This window comes from Ornithorhynchus anatinus, unplaced genomic scaffold (genome assembly GCF_004115215.2).
Source record: "Ornithorhynchus anatinus isolate Pmale09 unplaced genomic scaffold, mOrnAna1.pri.v4 scaffold_264_arrow_ctg1, whole genome shotgun sequence".
NCBI classification, from domain to species: domain Eukaryota; kingdom Metazoa; phylum Chordata; class Mammalia; order Monotremata; family Ornithorhynchidae; genus Ornithorhynchus; species Ornithorhynchus anatinus.
In genome coordinates this window covers 659,732-681,005 of record NW_024396743.1, presented here as the reverse complement: position 1 = coordinate 681,005, position 21,274 = coordinate 659,732, and the positions used below count along the sequence as shown (strand labels likewise).

The window sequence follows — 21,274 nt, the reverse complement described above, 5'->3', positions numbered from 1 at the left end:
GGAGGGGAAGGGGGAGGAGCAGAGGGAAAAGGGGAAGCTCAGTCTGGGCAGGCCTCCTGGAGGAGGTGAGGTCTCGGTAGGGCTTCGAAGAGGGGAAGAGAGTGAGTTTGGCGGGTGGGAGGAGGGAGGGCCTTCCAGTGCTCTGCGCATAGTGAGCGCTCCAGAAATGAGTGAATGAGTGTATTAGCGTGGCGTGGGAGTCAGGGGTCATGGGTTCGAATCCCGCTCTGCCACTCGTCAGCTGGGTGACTGTGGGCAAATCACTTCACTTCTCTGGGCCTCAGTTCCCTCATCTGGAAAATGGGGATGAAGACTGGGAGCCTCACGTGGGACCACCTGCTGACCCTGTATCTCCCCCAGCGCTTAGAACAGTGCTCTGCACAGAGGAAGCGCTTAATAAATACCAACATTATTATTATTTAGAGCCGGGGAAACTGATGCCCGAGGGGAGCCCGGGCCGCCTGGCGCGGGGCCGCGCTTCCCGGGCTCGCCGCGCGCGCGGCCGCGCATGCGCCCCTCCTGCCGCCGCGCGCGCGCTCCCCCCTCCACGCCTCGCGCGCGCGCGCGCCGTGGCCCTGGGCGGCTCTCGCGAGCTTTGGGAGGCCGAGGCCGGGGCGGGGCGGGCGCTGCAATATGGCGGACGCGGAAGGGGAGAGTCTGGAGTCTTGGCTGAGTGAGTAACGGCGGCCCCGGTCTCGCTCCCGGCCCATCCCGCCCCACGCCGGGTCCTCTGCCCAGCTCATTCAATGCACGCCGCCCCCGCCCCGTGCCCTTGCCCCTGCTTCTGCCCCTGCTTCTGCCCCTGCTCCTGCCCCTGCTCCTGCCCCTGCCCCTGCCCAGGACCAGCCCAGGACCGGCCGCCACGATAACCCCCGCTATCCGCGGACGGAGCGGCGGGAGTCAGGTCCTCCTGCCCGTCGGCTCCTCGCCTCCTCCCTTCCTCGGATTTTCCACCGCCCCTCCTTGTCGCCCCGTCTGTCCCCCGCTGCCTCCTCACCCATCTTTCATTCATTCAGTCGTGTTTCTTGAGCGCTTACTCTGTGCAGAGCGCTGGACTGAGCGCTTGGAATGGACAGTTCGGCAACAGATACAGTCCCTGCCCCATTCATTCATTCATTCGATCGTATTTATTGGGCGCCTGCTATGTGCAGAGCGCTGGACTGAGCGCTTGGAATGGACCATTCGGCAACAGAGACCATCCCTGCCCGATTCACTTATTCAATCGTATTTATTGAGCGCTTACTCTGTGCAGAGCGCTGGACTAAGCGCTTGGAATAGACATTTCGGCAACAGATAGAGAAAATCCCTGCCCCATTCATTCATCCAATCGGATTTATTGAGCGCTTACTCTGTGCAGAGCACAGGACTGAGCGCTTGGAATGGACAGTTCAGCAACAGACACCATCCCTGCCCAATTCATTCAATAGTATTTATTGAGCGCTTACTCTGTGCAGAGCACTGGACTCAGCGCTTGGAATGAACAGTTTGGCAACAGATAGAGACAATCCATGCCCAATGATGGGTTCACAGTCTAGTCGGGAGGATTAGAGCAGAGCATCGCTCCTTCCCCCCAGAGTCCTGGATCCCTCTCCTTCCTGCCCCGTAACTCGGGCCGCCCGCCCCGTCCCCCACCCTGTAAGTCTAGCCCCTTTCCCTTGTCCCCCTTCCCCTCTGCCCCCCTTAGACAAGGCCACCAACCCATCCAACCGCCAGGAGGACTGGGAGTACGTCATTGGCTTCTGCGACCAGATCAACAAGGAACTCGAGGGGTCAGTCCTGGGGGCAGTGGGGCGGGGGGCAACGGGGAAGAGGCGACTCCCGCTCCACCGGACCGGGAAATTCGGCCCCCGGGGGATGTTAGCCACATCTCTCCCTCAGCCCCCAGATCGCAGTCCGGCTGCTGGCGCACAAGATCCAGTCGCCGCAGGAATGGGAGGCCGTCCAGGCGCTCACCGTAGGTCACCCCCCGACTACCCAATTTTTTTATTTTTTAGGCATCTGTTAAGCGCTTACGCTGTGCCAAGCACTGTCCTAAGCGCTGGGGACGGGGGGGTACAAGATCATCAGGTTGTCCCACATGGGGCTCACAGACTTCATCCCCATTTTACAGATGAGGTTGCCGAGGCCCAGAGAAGTTAAGTGACTTGCCTAAGGTCACACAGCTGACAAGTGTCGGAGACAGGATTAGAACCCATGATCTCTGACTCCCAAACCCGGGCTCTTTTCACTGAGCCACGTGGCGATGAGGGGAAAGGGGGGAGGCCCCCCCCCCCGACCCAGCCCAGCATGGGGATGCCAGCCTCCCCGCCCGTGCCCCGGGGCCCGGCCCCACGGTGGCACCCCATTTCCCCCAGGTCCTGGAGGCGGGAATGAAAAACTGCGGCCGGCGTTTCCACAGTGAAGTGGGGAAGTTCCGCTTCCTGAATGAGCTGATCAAAGTCGTCTCCCCAAAGGTGAGCCCGGGCTGGGGCGGGGACCCCCCACCCCGGGGAGCCCTCGGCCGCCCAGGAAGGGTCTCGCTGCTCTGCGGGTGCCGCCTGAGCCCGTAACCAGGCTCTCCCCCACTCCCCGTTTTCCTGCGCTCCTCAGTACCTGGGGGACCGGGTCTCGGAGAAGGTGAAGGCCAAGGTCATCGAACTGTTGTTCAGCTGGACCGTGGCCCTGCCCGAGGAGTCCAAAATCAAGGATGCCTACCAGATGCTGAAAAGGCAAGGTGAGCGAGGTGACGGTTCAAATGGGGAATGGGGGCCGGGGGCCTGGTCAGAGCCACATCTGGGTTGGATCGGGAGGAGGGCTGGGTCCAGGCTCAGGCAGCCCATGAGAACCAGAAAATGCTGGCGGGAACAGGGTCTGGGAATCAGGAGATTCCATAAAGGGCTGGGAATTCTGTCAGGAAGCTCCATCAGCTGCCGGTGGGGAGGGAGGAAGGGAAGCCTGGGATGGGCTGGGCCCCACTCCGCTCCCTCTGTGATGCAGGGATCGTGCTCTCTGACCCGCTGATCCCCGTGGACCGGACCCTGATCCCCTCCCCTCCTCCTCGTCCAAAGAACCCCGTGTTTGACGATGAGGAGAAGTCCAAGGTGAACCCGGCCCCACACCCGCCCCTCTTCCCCTTGGGCCCCCCAGACTCCCAGACCCCCAGTTTCCCAGATGGAGGTGCTGAAGCCCCAGCCTGGAGCCACTCTTTACCGGCCACGGGACCCTCGTCCTGAGACCAAGCGGCCACACTCTGGGGGGTCCCTGATGGTGGAAAGTGGTCCGTAGGGCGAAGGGACAGAACCTAGTAAGCGCTCAATAAATACTATTGAATGAACCTTAACCTCACCCAGGGGTTGCCCTGAGCAGACAGACACCCACGCCCCGCCCAGCCGGAGCCTGGGCCGGGCTCATATCTGGGCACTCGGTGGACAGTCAGTAGACGCCCACCTCCACCACCTAGGTCCTGACCTGCAGCAGGGCACCCGAGTCTTCTGCTTCGTCTACACGCTTGGACCCGAACCCTTTGGGTACTTGGCCTTTACCCCACCCTCAGCCGTACGGCATTTCCGCATATATCTGCGACTTATTTATTTATTTATGGTAACGGCTGTCATCTCAGTTATACTGTATGCGCCCGAACACTCAGTACAGTGCTCCGCACACAGTAAGTGCTCAGCAAATTCCAGTCGTCGATCGATCTGATGGATTCTCCCCTTTCAGCTCCTGGCCAAGCTGCTAAAGAGCAAAAACCCAGATGACCTACAGGAGGCCAACAAACTGATCAAGTCCATGGTGAAAGAGGTGAGAGGCTGGTGCTGGCCGTGGGGTCGGGGTCCAGGAAAGAGGAGGAGCAGCTGGTCCATCCCCCACCTTCCCCAGACCAGCCCGGCCCCGGGAAGCTGCAGGGCAGGAAGAGGGTTGGAGCGGTGTCTCGCGGGGCCCCAGATCTAGCAGGACTTTCCAGAAGGCTGCCGCCCGCCTGCCTTCCGTCTGCCGGTCTGTCTGCCGGCCGTGGGTCGGGGTGGGGGGAGCTGGATCCCGGCACCACCCTCTCTTCCCCCCCCGACGCTGACGGCCCCCGCCCGGGCCCCCACCGCAGGATGAGGCCCGGATCCAGAAGGTGACCAGGAGGCTGCACACGCTGGAAGAGGTCGGCAACAACGTGAAGCTCCTGCACGAGATGCTGCTGCACTACAGCAAGGAGCACTCCGCCCCAGCCGACAGGGAGCTCATGAAGGTAGCCCCGCCGGACGGGGGAGGGGGCCGCCAGCCCGGGCTCAGAGAACAGGGCCGCCTGGCCGAGCGGGGCGTCTGGCCTTCCGGGGTTTGGGCTAATGGCCGGCGTGGCCCCCGGGCCCGTGGGGGGACTGCTTTCGCCGAGGATGCCGAGAGGAGCCGTTGGCCGTCCTCTGATGGGGGGGTGGTCTTCTGCCCAGAGCCACTCCCCACGGCCCCCCTTCCCGCTCCCAGGAGCTGTACGAGAGGTGCGAGGCCAAGAGACGAGCCCTGTTCAGGCTGGCCAGCGAGACCGAGGACGACGACGGCAGTCTGGGTACGTGAGGGGAGCGGGGTCGGGGGGCGTGGCCGAGGGCGGCGGGCTTATGGTGGGGCGAGTCGGGGAGGTCTCTGACCGCCCCTCCGCTCCGCCGCCCTTCCGCTGCAGGGGACATCCTGCAGGCCAGTGACAACCTGTCCCGGGTCATCGCCTCCTACAAGAGGGTCGTCGAAGGGCAGCTGGTCAACGGTGAGCCGGAGGCGGCCGAGGCGGCCGACCCCGCGCCGGCCCCCGAAGGTGAAAAACTGCCCTGGGGGGGTTTGGGGACCCCTTCCAGAGCCAGAGTACAAGCCTCTTTCCCGGAAGGTCGTGCCCCACCACTCAGACCACCCCCACCACCCACCCCCTTTCTCTTTTTTGCTCTCTCCACCTCCCTGGATACAAAGGGGTGAGGAACTGAAGGGGGTGGGTACCTGCCCGTCAGTTACTGAGTGTCTCCCCCTCGGGCAGGTCCCCACCCCCCCGACAGCCTCATCGACCTCTCGGGGCTGGACGGGAGCTGCAGCACGAACCCACCTGTGGCCCCGGAGCCCACCCCTCCCCCCGCGGACATCCCCATCCTCCCACCGCCGCCCGCGGCCGGGCCCCGCAGCCGCTCGTCCAGTCAGACCGAGCCCGCCCCCGGCCCCGGGACCCCTGCCCCCACCGCCGCCATCTCCCTGTTGGACGAAGAGCTGCTGTGCTTGGGTGCGTGGCCCCGAGGGCGGGGTGAGCCGCGGGGAGTTGTCCCCGGTTTAGGGGCGGCGGGGGCCGTGGTGGATGAGGGAGGGAGGGCTCACAGCTGCGTCCGTGTCCACCAGGCCTCGCCGACCCCACCCCCGGCCCGGCTCTCGGCGAGGCCGTAGGAAGCGGCCAGTGGGGCCTGTTCCAGGTAAGAACGGAGGGTCTGGGGCTGCATGGAGGGGAGACCCTGGGAAGGGGGCTGAGAGCCAGGCAGGCCCCAGAGCCCCTCTGCATCATTATCGTTATGGTGTCCGTTAAGTGCTTACTGTGTGTCTGGCGCTGTTCCGAGAGCCGGGGCAGGTACAAGTTAATCGGGTGGGACAAAGATCCCCGTCTTTGATGGGACTCCCGGACGAAGGGTTGATGTGTTACAGTAAGAACAGACTTGGGTCACAAAACAGCACCTCCCCCCCCACCCCAGATACCAGAAGAGGAAGGGGGAGGGTGGGCTGGGGCCGGGCCGGGCCCCAGACTGGTTTCTCCCCTTCCCCCAACAGAACGAACAGCTGGACCTGGACCCGTTCGGCCGCCAAGCGGCGAGCGGCCCCGGCGGCGGCTCCCCGGGCCAGCCCTTGTTCCGGCCCTCGGTGCAGCCCGCGGGGGCCTCCCCGGCCCTCCGGCCCCCCGCCTTCCCAGCCTCCCTCCTGCTCCCCGCGGGGTCGCCGGCCGCCACGGCCTCCCCACCGAGGGCCGGGCCCGCGGCTCCCCCGGCCCGGCTTGACCCCCTGGAGCAGCTTCTGGATGGAGCCCGAGGGTATGAGGCGAGCGGAAGCCGGACGTCCCGGGCTCCGGGGTCTCACCGGCCCCCGCTCTGGTTCGCGCTGACCCGGCTCCTCTGTTCTCTGGCCAATTTCCAGGTCGGGCGGCTCCCTGGCCGGCGTCGCCCCTTCTTCGCCGGCCCCCCGGGCCGGGTCTGCGACCACCGCCCCCACGGGACCGCCCCCGCCTCTCGCGGCTGGCCCCGGCAGCCCCCTGTTCCCACTGCCCGGCAGTCCTCTGCGGACCGCCGAGCTCTCCCTGGCCAACGTCCACGTGCCCCTGGAAGCCATCAGACCCAGTAGGTGCTGGGAGGGCAGGGCTCCGCAGTGGGGGTTGGGGAGGCCAGAGCCACAAGACCCAAACTCCCCACCTCCCCCCCCCCCACGCACATCTTGATTCTCTGGCCTCCAGCCCCACCCCTTAAGGAGTGTTGGGGACAGGGGCGTCCCGAGTCCGAGCCTCACCCCTCTGCCCTCCACTTGCAGGCAGCGTCCTCCCCGTGACTGCCTACGACAAGGACGGCTTCCGCATCCTGTTCCACTTCGCCAAGGAGTGCCCCCCGGGCCGGCCGGATGTGCTGGTGGTCGTGGTGTCCATGCTCAACACGGCCCCGCTGCCCGTCACGGGCATCCTGCTGCAGGCAGCCGTGCCCAAGGTAACCGACCGGCTGCCGGTTCGTCCGCTCGCCCCCGGGGGGTTGAACGTGGACCTTTGGGGCCCCACCCCCAGGAGGCCGGGGAAGCGACAGTCACCCGGCCCCCTCCCCATCTGGTCCTCTCCGCTCGACAGTCCATGAGGGTGAAGCTGCAGCCGCCGTCCGGGACGGAGCTGTCCCCCTTCAGTCCCATCCAGCCCCCCGCGGCCCTGACCCAGGTCATGTTGCTGGCCAACCCGCTCAGGGTGAGTGAGGGAGGGAGGGGGGCGGGCTCCGGCGCCGGTCGGGGATGGGGAGGTTTGGGGAGGGTCAGAAGGGGCCCGGAGCCCCCCTCGTAGCTGTCCCTCCCCACAGGAGAAGGTGAGGCTGCGCTACCGCTTGACCTTCACCCTGGGGGAGCAGCTGAGCATGGAGGTGGGTGAAGTGGACCAGTTCCCGGCGCCGGAGCAGTGGGGGAACCTATGATCCCGAGGGCCGCGAGGGCCGTTCCAGAGGAGGGGAGGGGAGGGGGCCGCCCCGCTCCACCCGCCCCCGGGCCGGGCCCGATCCCGGCACGTGCCGTCCGAGGCCAGAGCGGGAGCCCGCGTGTGGTAAGATGAGCTGGAACGCGCTCCTGGAGGGGGGGGCCGGGCCCGCCCCCCTCCAGGGCCAGGAGATGGGGGGAGGAGGAGGGAGAGGCCGCCAGCCCGGTCCTGGGAGCAGTATTACCCCCCGCCCATCCCCGGCTCGCTGTGGCCTCACGGGTGCCCGGCGGGGGTAGGGGAGCAGCCGCCGTGGGGCCGGCGGTGCGGCGGGCCGGCCCCGACAGATGGCCAGAGTGGTAATATCTCACAGGAAGGTCAGACACCCCCTCCCGGTTAAGGCTAACTGGATGTTGGACTCAGATACCGCTCCGGGAAGGGGAGGAGCCGGGGAGGGGTGCTCCGAGAGCAGCCGCGGGGCCGGAGCAGGGGCGCTAGGACCCCGGGCCGAACCCGGCCCGCTCCCCCTTCGGGATTGGGAGTCGTCCACGGCCGCGGCGCCCCGTCCCACGCAGCCAGACCGGAGCCGGGCTGCGCTGCTTCTGTTCTGCTGCATGTTCAATAAATCGCCTTTCCTACACCCCGTCCTGCCACCTGCTGCTTCGGAGCTGGGGGGCGGGAGAGGGACATGGGCTCGCAGCTGGAGTTGCAAAAAGTCAGGTTTATTTTTTAAAAATGGTGTATGTACAGAGCGGTGGGGGGGGGAGCGGCCAGGCTCAGGAGCCCTCCAGGGTGCCGTCCCGCACAATGGCGCGGGCCAGGTTCCGGGCCAGGGCCAGCCGCAGCATCTCCAGTTTGGTCGCCTCCACGCCGTCGTCGTCCTAGAAAGGCCCGCCGCTCCCTGAGCCCTGAGGTGGCCCAGAACCCGGGGACATCCACGTGGTAGGGATGGGGGTGGGAGGCCCCCCAATGGGGACAAAGTCCTGGGGCTGGGACACCCTCCCTCCCTCTCCCCCCAGAACCACCACTCCTGAGGAAAGTGAAGGCCACCTCTTTCAGGGAGCAAAGTGCAGCAGGGACGGCCGGGGCCACCCTCCCTCCCCCCCCAGAGCCCCTCTACCTGCAGGCGCTGGCCCTCAGGCCCCGTCTTGATGGCCATCAGAGCCTCCAGGCACTGCAGCAGCTCGTAGGTCTGCTCTGCAGAAAAGATGACCTGGGGGCCGGGAGATTGGGGGGCAGTGAGGGGACGGGGGAAAGGTTTACTGACGCTGCCACCACCGGCCCCAGCCCGGGACAGGGCCGACCCGAGGGAGCGAGGGTCCCGGCCGGATCTCATCCCCCCGGGGCCCCCGCCTACCTGCTTCTGCTCCAGGAGGGGCAGGGCGTCGGTCAGCAGGGTCATCCAGAAGGAGCGGGGGGCGATGTGGGAGGTCATGAGCGACAGCAGCAGGGAGGCCGCGGCGGCAAAGCGCTGCTCCCCGTACAGACGGTGAAACTCGCGGTACTTCCCTGGACGGGTGGCGGAACGGGGGTCGGGGTCAGAGCCCAGGAGGTTGTCGGCCCCGGCCTTGCAACGCAAGGCCCTGAACCGCCCGGGTTGGTGCCCGCCAGCTCCTCCTCCCAGTGCCTTGTTCTCTCTCCTCTCCAACCCTGCTGGGCCCTAGTTCTCCCCATCACTGAACCCTTCCTCACCCCCAGGAAGCCTTCCCCCATTCAATCCCGACACCGACCCCTCCCCGGACCCCACCACTCATCAGTTTGGCTACTTTTGGCCACAGCTCCTTGGGGCCGGGGAACCGCTCCCACTTAGCCGTGGTGCGTGTTAAGTGCTTAGTCTGGGCCGGACACCGTGCTGAGCGCCGGGGTTGCTCCGGACGCATTCTCCGCCTCCAAATGGGGCGGGGGTAGGAGGGGATCCCCGGCCGCCCCCCCAGCTGTCTTTCTCTGGTACCTGTACGGCACCCTTCCCTGCGGGCGGGTCTGGGCCCCGACTCGGTCGCCTGCTGGCGTCTCCTCAGCCCCAGGTACGTACAGGGCACTGTACTGAGCGCCCGGCCGAGACGGACTCTCCTGGAGAGGCGGGGGCGGGGGGCTCACCCAGGAACGTCAGGCGATCGCTGAGCATGATGGAGGAGCCCAGGTTGTCGATGAGGTCCCGGTCCGAGAAGCTGCCCTGCTCGCAGTAATGCTGCAGGAACCTGTGGGCGCGGCCAGGTCAGGCTCCTCTCCCTCAGACCCGCGCCCTGGGCCCGCACCACCCATTAGGCTCACCTGTCTGACACGAGGGTGGCGAAGGCGGCGTCTTTGGCCCGGATGCTCCAGGACAGTGCGGAACCCAGCCGGTTGTTGCGGACGGCTTTCATGGCCATGATCTTACAGACGCTGCGAACTGCGCGGGGCGAGTGAGACTTTCTGGGCCTAGGGCCGCCCCCCACCCCCCCTCCGCCCCCCACTCCGGTCGGGCGGGCCCTCACCCTGCTCTGCCATCTGCCGCTGCTCGCAGATGCGCAGCACCTTGAGAGCCTTGCGCTCCGTGTCCAGGGGGATCCGCTCCATGTGCAGCTCCAGGTAGACGCGGCCGAACTCGGGGCAGTGGTCGAAGTAATCCACCCCCAGCTGCCACAGGCTGAAAACCAGGGGGGGAAGAGGGGGACCGTGATCGAGGGGACCCACCCCCACCTGCCAGTGGCTTAACCCCAGGGGGACAGAGACCCACCCTCAACTGCAGCAAGTTTTGAAGACAAGTCCCTGCAGGGTGACGAAGGGAGGGGAACTGGGGCTGTGGCATCATTTCACAGCCCTCTCCCCCGCCGTTTTAGCTACTGGTGCCAACCTACCGTTTTAGCCCCCGGAAGCCTGGTCCTGCCCTCCTCTAGTCACGGTGCCCGACGGCTCTCGTGGTATTTATGGCCACCCTCGTCCCTCCCGCTGGGCGCCACCTGCTCTCTGACCCCTCGGTGCCATCCCGGCGAGACAGGCCAGACCCTCCAAGCCCGACAGCCACCCACCTTCCCCGTCCCCCTGCCCTACCTATGATGAGCGAACAGCCCTGAAGCAAATTCCAGCAGGAGGAACTCACGCATGTTGGAGCCAAAACTGGAAGCACAGAGTGGGCAGCAGGACGTCAGTGGCCTTACAGGGGCCCCCGGCCCGGTCCCGGCCCCCGCCCCCAGCCCGGCCGCGCCGCACTCACTAGAGGTTGTGGGACTGCAGGAGCTTGCAGTGGTCCAGCAGGTCCGTCAGGTGAGCCACGAACCACCAGTTGCTGAGGGCGATGCTGTGAAGGTAAACCCGGAGCGGGGTCAGGGAAGGGTCTGGGGGAGACCCCAGAGCAAGGGGGAGGGGAGGGGCGGGGCACCAACCTGCACTCCTTGATCACTTGGTGAATGTCGAACTCAAAGGCCGCCATCAAGATGTTGTCCAGCGGCTCCGGGCTGCCGTCACTGCCCAGGAAGAGATCCAGGCTGGACTGCGGAGGCAACGTGGGGGCCGAGGGAAGAGGCTCCGGTGATGAGCCGAGCCCTTCCTCGCCCCCATCCCCGCCAGTCGCCCCCCGCCAGGGACCAACGGGGTTTTCCCTACCCCGCCTCACCTGTGCGTAGAAATGCAACTCAGCGGGCTTGACCGTAGGGTGGGCGTAGAGAAGCCTGGTGACTAGGAAGTGATACCACGTGCTGAGGAGCCTCTTCTGGCCCAGCAGCGCTTCCTCGTCCCCCACCAGGATCTGGGGAGATCGCGGGGAGTCAGGGGCCGCCCGCTGTCCCGGTCCCGGCCCGCAGCGTCCGTCCGCTTCCCCACTCGACCCCCAAGGGGGCTCAGCCCAAGGAGCCCGCACCGCCCCCGGCCACAGACCTTACAGAGCGTCTCCAGGCGGGGGTGGGCGGCGAAGGTGCCATCTTGGAGGTGACGCTCACACTCCTCATGCCAGTGCTGCCACTTCAGCTCCAGCTCTGTCAGGGTCTGCATGTTCCCCGGCTTTGGGGGGGAGGCGGGCGCAGAGTCAGGCCAGGTTGGGGGGGTGGGGACTGGCAAGGAAGCCCCTCGCCTGCCCCCAGAAAACCGAAGGCTTGAGGGCGAGGGTGAGGGGACGACGGGAGACGGCGAGGGGAAGGGGGACCGAGAACCTGGCAGGCAAGGGGGCGGTAGAGTCTCGGAGGGAGGGCTGAGAGCCCTGGCTGATGCCAGGAGACGCCGCGCACCCCCGGCCCGGGTGGCTGCCGTCCGCGGTGGGGCCGCCCCACGTACGCTGAGGATGGGCATGGCCCGCATGAGGTCCCCGAGGATCCCGCACACGCCCACCGCCGCCGGGCTGGCGTCCGCCTCCTTGCAGAGCATCTGTCGCGCCTCCCCCAGGCGGCCCTGTAGCACCAACAGCGTCACCTGCAAAGGCGCCCGCGGCCGGGAACGTCAGAGGGGCCGAGGGCCGGGGGCCCGGCCCCCATCCCCTCCCGCTGCCACTCACCAAATCCCAGAAGCTCTGGTGGTCGGTGGGACTGTCGCTGCCCAGGACGTCGGCAGACAGGCTGTCCATCTCACACACGTGCAGCCGGATCCAGTCCAGGAGCAGCAGCAGCAGCGGCCCCGCTGGAAGCGGACACCAGGGCCCCGGTCACCCACCTGACGCCCCAGCCCCGGCCCGACCGATGGTACGGGTAGAGGGGGGACGAGGACCCAGCTCGCGTGTTCTGTCTTCCCCACTCTCTCGCCAGAACCGGGGGCCGCTAGACCGTAAGCTCCTCGCGGCCCACGGGCCGGCTTCCCTCCCCACTGGGCCCCGACCAGGCCGGGCACCACCCACGGAGTCAGGCATGCCCCACCACGGCCGGGATCGAGGGGTGCGGTGCGGGTGCCCGATGGCTGGGGTCGTCGGGCACGGCCAGAGGGTGGGGAGTGACAGGAAGCCCACCGGCCCGGCCCCCGTCCTCTCCCCTCACCTGTGGCCATCTCTATGAACAGGATCTCACAGAGGTTCCAGATCAGCTCCATCGCAGACAGAATTGAGACCTGGAGAGGGGGAGACGCGAGGACGGACAAGGGACAGGTGGCTGCTGGAGGGGGGAGGCAGACGGGCGGATGCCAGCCCCACGGCCCACCCCGCCAGCTCATCGTGCCAGGAGGCGCGTCTCCAGCTCCGGGGGGAGGACAGGCCCTGCTGGAGGGACGAGTCGCCTCATCGTGGGCCCCCCCCAAGGCCCGCCCTCAGCCCGACCAGTCGATCTGGGCCGCTGAGACAGAGGAAGAACAGAATGGTTGGCTTGAGCGCCGATACTTGGTCGGGGCAGGAGAAAGAAATCCCGCTCCAGCCAGTAAACCAGACTCTGCTGCGAGCCCGTTGTTCCCTCGGATATATGGGGGTGGCGCCTGGAACCCGAGATTGGCAACTGAGGAGCAGTGAGCTCCCGGCATTCGGGAGGGTCGCGTGGATCTTTAAACTATACGCCGTAAATTACTTAAATTTATATTCATCTGTCTCCCCCTAGCCTTGCTGGTCTAGCTCGTCGAAGGCAGGAAATGTATCTGCCAGCTCTTTGTTAAACTTGCCCAAGCACTTAGTACAATGCTCAGCGCATAGTAGGTGCTCAATAAATACCACTGATTGAGTTGCGGTTCAGGGCCCACCCGGCCCAGCGCTAGGGGAGGGCGGCCGGAGGGGGTCCGGCCACGTGGGACCGGGAGCGGGTGCGTTACCTGGCTGCTGTACTGGCGTCCACACCCGGGGTCTTGGGCCGACACTGGCAAAGCAAGCGGCACTTTCAAGGGATGGAGCCCCTCTTCTCTTGCCTCCCTGGTTCCCCCCCAACACACACACGCTGATCTGAGTACCTCTGGAATCCCCGAAAGCTCCCCTCTCCCACCCCCTTCACTCCCCCACCGGCAAGCCGTCGGTCGACCACCACTGTCTTCCCGAGACGCCACGACCGAGGGTTTCCAGCACTTGGGCCCAGTGACCAGCCGGACAGGCTGCAGGCAAACCCCGCCACCTGCCTCCCACCGGCCACTCACCAGCCACCTGGTGCATCTCCTCCATGCAGGCCCTCATGACCGACCGGTAGTTTTTGCTCACACGGACCAACCTGGGAACAAGCAAGAGACATTCCACGAAGGCTCTAGAGGCTTTTTTGGGAAAAAGACTCGTTTGTGATTGCCCCCTCCCCGGGCGGCCACAAGTAAGAAAAATGACCCAGTGTGTATCGGAACGGGTCAGGGTGAGAGGAAGGGAAGGGGGAAGAAGAGATAACTCTTCTTAGTTCCCTCTCCCAGCTGAACATGGATCTGACTGACCCCTTGCTTATGAGAAGAGCGTGGGTGACGCTTTTACTTTTGAGCAGAATAACGGCATCATTCCTTCAGGACTCGCTAAGTGTTGAGCACTCTAAGCACTAGGGTAGAGAGGTACAAGACAACCAGATCGGACACAGTCCCTGTCCCCCACGGGGCTCACGATCTAAGGGAGAGAAGGGATCTGATTCCCATTTTACCGAGAAAGACTGTGAGGCCCTGAGAGGTTCGGTGATTTGCCCAGGGTCCCACAGCAGGCCAGGGGCACAGTGGGGAGGAAGACCCTGTTCTTCCGACTCTCTGTCCCGTGCTCTGCCCACCTGGTCACGTGGTCTCCCTGTATGAACTCTCCCCGCCGCACCTGGGGCTAAGCCAGCCCAGGGGTACGGCTCTCCACGTCCCTCCGGAGTCCCGGGGCAAGGACGCTCTCGCCGCCCAACCCCCCGCCCGTCCACCCCGACTTACTGGGTCTTCCTGGACTTGCCCGCCAGCTCCTCTTCACTGCGCTGCAGTCCCACAAAGATGCTGTGAGACTCGTTGAAGAGTTTGCGCAGGATCTGGGAATACACGTCCATGTCCTTCCGGACGATGTAGATGAAGGGGCAGCCGGCCACCCCCACCACAGCCTCTGAAACAGTGCGGGTGCTCACGGGTCCGTCCTCACTGAGGCCTCCCCCACCCTTCTGGGCCGGCAGAGCTTGGCCGGGGGGAGACCCACCCCCTCAGCCGAGCCTCTCTCTGCCAAGAGCCCCAGGTGTCTGGGAAGGGGGGTCGGCAAGAGGCGGCAGTGGTCTTCCGGGGCAACGAGCCCAAAGAGTTAGCCCGACCCAGGGGCCGGGAAGGGGGAGGCAGTGGGGGGCACCAGCATCGGAGAGAAAGAACTCAACACACACATTGGCTCCTCTGATCCGGGGCAGTGAAGGAATCCATAAGATTCCTGAGGCTTCAAAAGTCAAAACTCTCCCAAAATGAGTTCTAGTTCTATATCCTGTCCAGGGAGATGGATGGCCTCCCTTCCGAAAAAGGTATTCTCGGCCCCAACTCACGGGAGATGGGGGGCGGGGGCACCATACCTTTCTTCCCGAATAATGTCTCACACACCAGCATCTCACCGGGCCCCCAGTCGAAACACATCTGCTTCTTCTCGGGATTCACGCCGGGGATGGGCTGTGGGGCAGAAAGGTTCAGATCCAGCCGTTGGTGGTTTTCAGGGGGCGGGGGAAGGACCTCCCTGCCCCAACCACCGCCAGTCCCTCCTGGCTCTGGCTCACTCAGGGCTAGAAGGGGCAAGGGCCCAGGCTGGCACGCTGGGCCCCACAACGCGCCCTCTGCCCCGGGCACCCGTCCCCTTTCTCCTCGGGGCAGGGTTGGAGGCTCTTGCTGCCAGCTGTGGGGTGATAATGAGACCCTTAAGTAAGAGGACGGGTCTGTGAGCCCGTTGTGGGCAGGAACTGTCGCTCTTTATTGCCCTATTGTACTTTCCAAGCGCTTAGTACAGTGGTCCGCACACAGTAAGCGCTCAGTAATTACGACTGAAGCAAATCGAGTCGGACACCATCCCTGTCCCACATGGGGCTCCCAGTCTGGGGAGCTCGTCTACCAACTCTGCTATCCTGAGCTCAGTACAATCTCCAGCGCTCAGTAAATGCGACTGTTTAGACTGTGAGCCCGTTATTTAGGCAGGGATCGTCTCTGTTGCCGAAATGTCCAATCCAAGCGCTTAGTCCAGTGCTCTGCACGTAGTAATTGCTCCATAATGAACGAATGACTGGTTGATTGAATAACAATAAAGATGGCAATAACGGTATTTGCCGAACTGTACTTTCCAGGCGCTTAGTACAGTCCTCTGCACACAGCAGGCGGGTGCTCAGTAAATTCGACTGAACGAAGACATAGTAAACCAACTAAAATAGGCGCTGACAAGGGAAGCAGCGAGGCTCAGTGGAAAAGAGGACAGGCTTGGGAGTCAGAAGTCATGGGTTCGAATCCCGACTCGGCCACTTGTCAGCTGTGTGACTGTGGGCAAGTCACTTCTCTGGGCCTCAGTGACCTCATCTGTCAAATGGGGATGAAGACTGTGAGCCCCACGTGGGACCACCTGATTTCCCTGTCTCTCCCCCGGCGCTTACATCAGTGCTCAGCACATAGGGAGCGCTTAACAAATACCAACGTTATTACTATGTGCTAAGCACCGTTCTCAGGGCTGGGGTGGCCCCGAGGTCCTCAGGTTGCCCCACGTGGGGGAGAAGGAGGGGGATCACAGGCTTCATCCCCGTTTTCCAGATGAGGGACTGAGGCCCGGCGAAGGGAAGCGACTCGGCCGAAGTGACGGGGCTGGCAAAACCCCGGGCCGCCCCCCCGGGCCCGGGCTTACGGTGAGCGGCGGCTCCCCGTCCACCTCCTCCATGACGCCCCCCGGCCTGCTCGCGCCCGCCGCCTCTTCCCGCGCGCCGGGCCCCAAACCGCAGGAAGGCCCCCGGCCGGCCTGCCCCTCGCGATGCCTGACGGCCGCCCGCCCAGCGCGAGAAGGCCCCCCGGCCGGCCTGCCCGTCGCGCTGCCTGACGGCCCTCCTCCCCACAGGAGAAGGCCCCCGGCCGGCCTGCCCCTCGCGCTGCCTGACGGCCGCCCGTCCAACGGGAGGAGGCCGTGGGGCGTCGGGCGGGCGGCCGTTGGCAGGCGCGAGGCCGAGGAGGGAGCCCCCAGCGCGCGCGCGCACGCGCCTCCTCAGCGGCCCGCGCTGCGCCTCGTGGCAGGGCGGCCTGCCCCTCGCCACACACCGACACGACAACCACAAAAATACAAAAACACACCCCCTCCCACCGCACCCCGCTCCCCCCCACCCTAACAAGCGCTCGGGAGAATGGCGATGAGGAGGGTATTTGCTAAGCGCTCCGCCTTCTGTAAGGCGGGTAAGCCCCATGAGGGCAGGGCTCTAAGCTTGTTTCAGCCAGGGAAAGGCTGTTCAGGTGTATGGAAATAATGATGGTTTTTAATAATGATACCGGTATTTGTTAAGCGCCTACTATGTGCCAAGCACTGCTCTAAGATCCTGCTTCTACAAGATACTATAGGATACTTGTAGATATCTACAAGATGCTGCTTGTATCTGATGATACAACGTCATCAGGTTGTCCCACGTGGGGCTCACAGTCTTCATCCCCATTTGACAGATGAGGCCACTGAGGTCCAGAGAATAATGTTGGTATTTGTTAGGCGCTTACTATGTGCAAAGCACTGTTCTAAGCGCTGGGGGGATACAAGGTGATCAGGTTGTCCCATGTGGGGCTCACAGTCTTCATCCCCATTTGACAGATGAGGCCACTGAGGCTCAGAGAAGTGAAGTGACTGGCCCAAAGTCACACAGCTCATAAGTGGAGGAGCAGGGATTGGAACCCACAACCTCTGACTCCCAAGCCCGGCCTCTTTCCACTAAGCCATGCTGCTACTCTTCCAAGCATGTAGTACAGTGTTCTGCACATAGCACTCAAATAATTCATCAATCAATCAATTAGCAGTATTTAGTGAGCAGCCTGTGCACAGCACTGTACAAGGTGCCTGGGTACATACAATACAAAAGACTTGGTAGACACGTTTCCCACTCACAATGAGCTTACAGTCTAGAGGATCATGTCTACTTAATCCTTTTTACTTTCCCAAGTACGTAGCACAGTGCTGAGCACACAGCTCTCAATAAATATAATTGACCAATCTGGTCATCCTATAAGAATAATAAATGTGGTATCTGTTAACACTTACTATGTGCCAGGCACTAAGCACGGGGGTGGATACAAGCAAATCAGGTTGGATACGGTCCCTGTCCCATATGGGGCTCACGGTCTCAATCTCCATTTTACATATGTATGAGGCAACTGAGGCACAGAGAAGTTAAGTGACTTGCCCAGAGTCACACAACAGACATGGCAGAGCTGAGATTAGAACCTAGGTCCTTCTGACTCCTAGGCCTGGGTTGTTTAGCCCAGTGTTTGGCACTGAAAAGCACCAAATAAATGCTCTATAATAAATATAGCCCCAACCCAAGATGAACTCCCCTTCATGAGATAGCTGAACCCCCGGACGACCCCTGGTTTGTCCCGATCTTCCCAGAGCTGGAAAACAATAAACACTGACAAGGTAGAAGTATCCAGACAGATACCAAAACACGGCCAATCGTAGAAAAGGGACCCAAAATCTAAGAAAATGTCAAGGAAAATACCATGAAAATGAGATACTTGTTAAATTCCTAAAAGATGGGCTATTTTAAACCCTTAGAGTTATCGGGCCTAGGTATCCTGCAGGAACAGTAGTAACAGGATTTATTACGTGCTTACTGTGTGCCGAGCATTGTACTAAGCCCTGGAAGAGAATAGACAGGTAGGAATTAGATATCATCTCTGTGCCTCCGGGGGCTTACACTAATGAAGAATATTAAAATAAGCACCATTAGGACCCGATTCAGGAAGTCCCTCTATTCTGAGAACCACTTGAGTGCCTACTATATGCAGGGCTTGGGGGAGTACCATAGAGCAGGTAGACCCAAATCCCTGCCCTCCAGGAGATACAGCAGGCTGGAGAGAGTTGGGAAGGGAGGGAAGCACCCCAACGGGAAGAAGAGAGAAAAGAGGATATGAACATCAATTAACGCTTATGTGAGAGGATAAGTGAGAAAATACCAGAATCCTGCAGACCCGTTTATTAATATTTCTGATGTAAGAAAAGCCTTTTCGGACTGAAGTGGTTTTACATGAGCTGTACCTACGGAGATCATTTGGAGTAACAACAATTATCACAGAAGAAATGTTTCCAGAAGTTGGTGTTAATTCTTTGGGAAGAATAATGAGTTTCTTGGTAAATATTATAACGCTCTATAGGAATCGTCTTCCCTGGGAAGCGGAGGTCAGGAGGAACATAGGCTGTAGAGATCCCCATTTTACCCATTGCGGAGCGGCGGCCATCTATGGAACAAAATGTGAACGCTGGAGCCGGTGTATCTTCACTTAACCCTCCCAGCTACCGCAGACCTCATTCTCGACATAGCCGCAGCAGTCCCACCCTCGAGAGTATTTACTGAGCACCTTCTGTGCACAGAGCACAGCGCTAAGCGCTCGGGCGAGTACCACAAAGCAAACAAGATCCCAGCCCTCAAAGAGAAGCAGCCCGGCCTAGCGGAAAGAGCACGGGCTTGGTGGTCTTCGGTTTAATCAGTCAAGGAATAGTATTGATTGGGTGCCTATGCTGCGAAGTGTTCAGAAAAAGCAGAAATAGCCTCAACTCTCTCCTCTAAGGCCTGACGATCCAGCAGGGGGAGGCAGACACTGAAATAATTTACAGATAGGAGGGAGGAATAGAGTTTGAAGATAGGTCAGACTCACTGAACACTGCATTTTCATCTGAGGAATGATGCACCAGTCAAGAGACATAAAACTGGCTGAAGAGCCTAAACGTGAAACAGAGGGAACCGGCAACAGAAGTTGGCCCCGCTGTGCGAACTAGATTCCTCTTTTGTCCAAGGAATCGGAACGCTCTGTCTCTTGAGAAATTACATACAGAACTGTTCTTAAAAATCATGCCTTTCTCCTCTTAGAGCCAATACCTTCCACACGTAGGGTGATGGGGAGAAAGGGAAACAGACAAGTGAAATCAAAAGACTCATCCACCTTCAAAGCCATTTTAAAATCACATCTCCAAGAGATCTTCCCTACCTAAGCTCTGATTTCCCCTACTCGCTCTCCCTTCTGCGAGGTCCACTACACTTGGATCTATTCCCTTTAAGCACCTGATAGTCACCCCACCCTCAGCCCCACGGCACTTACGTCAAAAGCCCTAGTTTCCCTATTTGTAATTTATTTCAACATCCGTTCCCCCTCTAGACTGTAAGCGGCTTGTGGTCGGGGAACATGTCCACAAACTCTGCTGTACCCTCCCAAGCGCTTAGCGCAGTGCTCTGCATATGACGGAGGGGCAGTGATTGACCGATTGAGGGAACTGCTGGAGAGATTCATTTGTCCTCCGCCAAGCGGGACTGCCAAAATCACAGGTTAGATTTTGGGTGTCCAAGTTCATGCATCAGTGGGCCGCCTGACCAGAAATCCTTGCATGTGGGGCCTGTGTGGATTTTTTTAATTCGATGACAGTGGTTAAGCAAAACCTGTTGACTGCTCAAAAATATGGATTTTTTTGAGCACTAATAAAAAAGGTGGAAAAACAGTTTAATCAACCTTATTACTCCAAAAGCAGCCAGTCGCGAGCCTAGTACTAGCCCCTGCCCGTTTGGATCACGTCACTGACAATGCTGCTGGTGAACAGGCTGAGGTCTTCTCAAAAACTGTGGGGTGTATTTGCTCAGGGGATTTCTCATTTCTGACTTGGCCCTACTGAGGCCCAGGTGGGTCACGTGTGCTAGCTATTTAGGAAAAAAAAATTGCTAAACACCTCTGGTGGGTCGCATCCCCACCATCCAACTAGGCCAGTGGGCGCATGTTAGATGCCCCTGGGTTAAAGCAATGGGAAACCTGTGATTACTGAGGCATCCTAAGCTCCATCATGGTGCAATCTTAAAACGGTGATATTAATAACTGTGGCATTTATGGAGGATGTACTTTATGCCAAACACTGTGGTAAATGTTGGAGTGGATCCAAGCTAATCGGGTCAGGCACGGCTCCAGGCCCACCTGAGGATCACACTCTAAGAGGGAGGGAGAGCAGGGATCTTCTCACCTTCTTATGGACAGGACAGTGAGGGCCAGAGAGTTGAGTGACGTGCCCCAGGTCACCCAGCAGATCTGACCCGAGTTTTCCGATTCCCATGCCTCTGCTCTTCCCACTAGGCCATGCTGCCTTCCTCATAAGTATTAGCATACTGCGGGTACTTCATAAGAAATAAGCAGCAAAATGATAATAAGGAGTATAGTAGGCACTCAATACGTACTACCGAGTAAATTAAGAATAAATAGTTGTTACGTATACGATACTGTTTCCAAAAGCCAGACGGAGGTCCAGTGGCTTGTAAATTTAGAAAGTGACACTTTAGAAAGTGTCTAAATACATTTAGAAAATATATTTGGACTATAACGCTTATGGATTTTGTTTTAGAAGTGATAGTATTTATGAAGCACTTATGTGCCACGAACTGTGTTAAGCAGATAGAGCGGTACGGAATAATCAGATCGGACACAGTCCCTGCCCTACGTAGGGCTCACAGTCTAAGGAGGGGGAGAGCGGGCATTTTATCCCCAGTTGACAGATAGGAGACTGAGACACGGAGAAGTTAAGTGACTTGCCCAAGGTCACATAGGAGGCAAATGGCAGAGCACAGACTTGAACCTGGGTCTACTGACTGCAGCGTGGCTTAGTGGAAAGAGCATAGGCTTGGGAGTCATAGGATGTGGGTGCTCATCCTGGCCCTGCCACTTGTCTGCTATGTGACCTTGGGCAAGCCACTTCACTGCTCTGTGCCTCAGTTACCTCATCTGTAAAATGGGGCTTAAGACTGTGAGCCCCACGTGGGACAACCTGATTACTTTGTATCTACCCCAGTGCTCTGAACAGTGCTTGGCACATCTTAAGTGCTTAACAAATAATATCATTATTATTATTATTATTATTCCCTCTCCTCCAAGCCACACTCCCTCCCAGTTGCCCCTCATTGAGACTATGCACATTCAGGCTTTAGCCTCAAATTCCCTCCCTTTCTGGGCTTTCTTCCTTGTGAGACTGGAAGCTCCTTGTGGGCAGGGAACCTGGCACTTCTTTATCATGTCCTTCCTAAGCATCGCATCAGATGAGTGCTCAATAAATTCATTCATTCATTCAATCATATTTATTGAGGGCTGACCGTGTGCAAAGCACTGTACTAAGCATTTGGG

At 60.9% G+C, this 21,274-nt stretch overlaps 2 protein-coding genes across 3 annotated transcripts; one reads left to right on the top strand and one right to left on the bottom strand.

Moving 5' to 3' along the window:
- The first annotated feature begins 617 nt into the window (after positions 1 to 617).
- Positions 618 to 7,772, top strand: GGA3 (golgi associated, gamma adaptin ear containing, ARF binding protein 3). Of its 2 annotated transcripts, none has more exons than XM_029056956.2 (17): positions 618 to 673; positions 1,685 to 1,769; positions 1,879 to 1,954; positions 2,355 to 2,453; positions 2,590 to 2,713; positions 2,977 to 3,080; positions 3,700 to 3,780; positions 4,079 to 4,216; positions 4,450 to 4,531; positions 4,643 to 4,771; positions 4,985 to 5,221; positions 5,335 to 5,405; positions 5,755 to 6,011; positions 6,115 to 6,314; positions 6,502 to 6,671; positions 6,806 to 6,916; positions 7,026 to 7,772. In XM_029056956.2, exons 1-17 carry the CDS (start codon positions 634 to 636, stop codon positions 7,134 to 7,136), a joined length of 2,115 nt encoding a protein of 704 aa, XP_028912789.1. In that variant the 5' UTR covers positions 618 to 633; the 3' UTR covers positions 7,137 to 7,772. The 2 variants fall into 2 exon arrangements, with proteins under 2 accessions (XP_028912789.1, XP_028912791.1); XM_029056958.2 differs by lacking the exon at positions 618 to 673 and adding an exon at positions 839 to 904.
- A 61-nt stretch (positions 7,773 to 7,833) lies between these two features.
- NUP85 (nucleoporin 85) lies at positions 7,834 to 15,883 on the bottom strand. Its single transcript, XM_029056959.2, has 19 exons — positions 15,786 to 15,883; positions 14,485 to 14,578; positions 13,877 to 14,039; positions 13,136 to 13,206; positions 12,821 to 12,864; positions 12,067 to 12,136; positions 11,595 to 11,716; positions 11,378 to 11,512; positions 10,985 to 11,107; positions 10,725 to 10,856; positions 10,495 to 10,601; positions 10,326 to 10,409; positions 10,163 to 10,228; positions 9,607 to 9,758; positions 9,404 to 9,521; positions 9,230 to 9,330; positions 8,490 to 8,641; positions 8,253 to 8,345; positions 7,834 to 8,013 (listed from the first exon to the last, which is right to left on the bottom strand). Exons 1-19 carry the CDS (start codon positions 15,816 to 15,818, stop codon positions 7,909 to 7,911), a joined length of 1,965 nt encoding a protein of 654 aa, XP_028912792.1. The 5' UTR covers positions 15,819 to 15,883; the 3' UTR covers positions 7,834 to 7,908.
- Between the last annotated feature and the right edge of the window lie 5,391 nt (positions 15,884 to 21,274).

Excerpts from the sequence above, each read along its gene's own strand:
- NUP85 (XM_029056959.2), bottom strand. The coding sequence starts at position 15,818 with ATGGAGGAGGTGGACGGGGAGCCGCCGCTCACC. Across the intron at positions 11,717-12,066 it reads GTTCATAGAGATGGCCACAG|CGGGGCCGCTGCTGCTGCTG; the intron begins GTGAGGGGAGAG and ends GTCCGCTTCCAG. Across the intron at positions 9,331-9,403 it reads GCCACCCTCGTGTCAGACAG|GTTCCTGCAGCATTACTGCG; the intron begins GTGAGCCTAATG and ends CCGCGCCCACAG.
- GGA3 (XM_029056956.2), top strand. The coding sequence starts at position 634 with ATGGCGGACGCGGAAGGGGAGAGTCTGGAGTCTTGGCTGA. Across the intron at positions 5,222-5,334 it reads CGAAGAGCTGCTGTGCTTGG|GCCTCGCCGACCCCACCCCC; the intron begins GTGCGTGGCCCC and ends CGTGTCCACCAG. Across the intron at positions 6,917-7,025 it reads TGCTGGCCAACCCGCTCAGG|GAGAAGGTGAGGCTGCGCTA; the intron begins GTGAGTGAGGGA and ends CCCTCCCCACAG.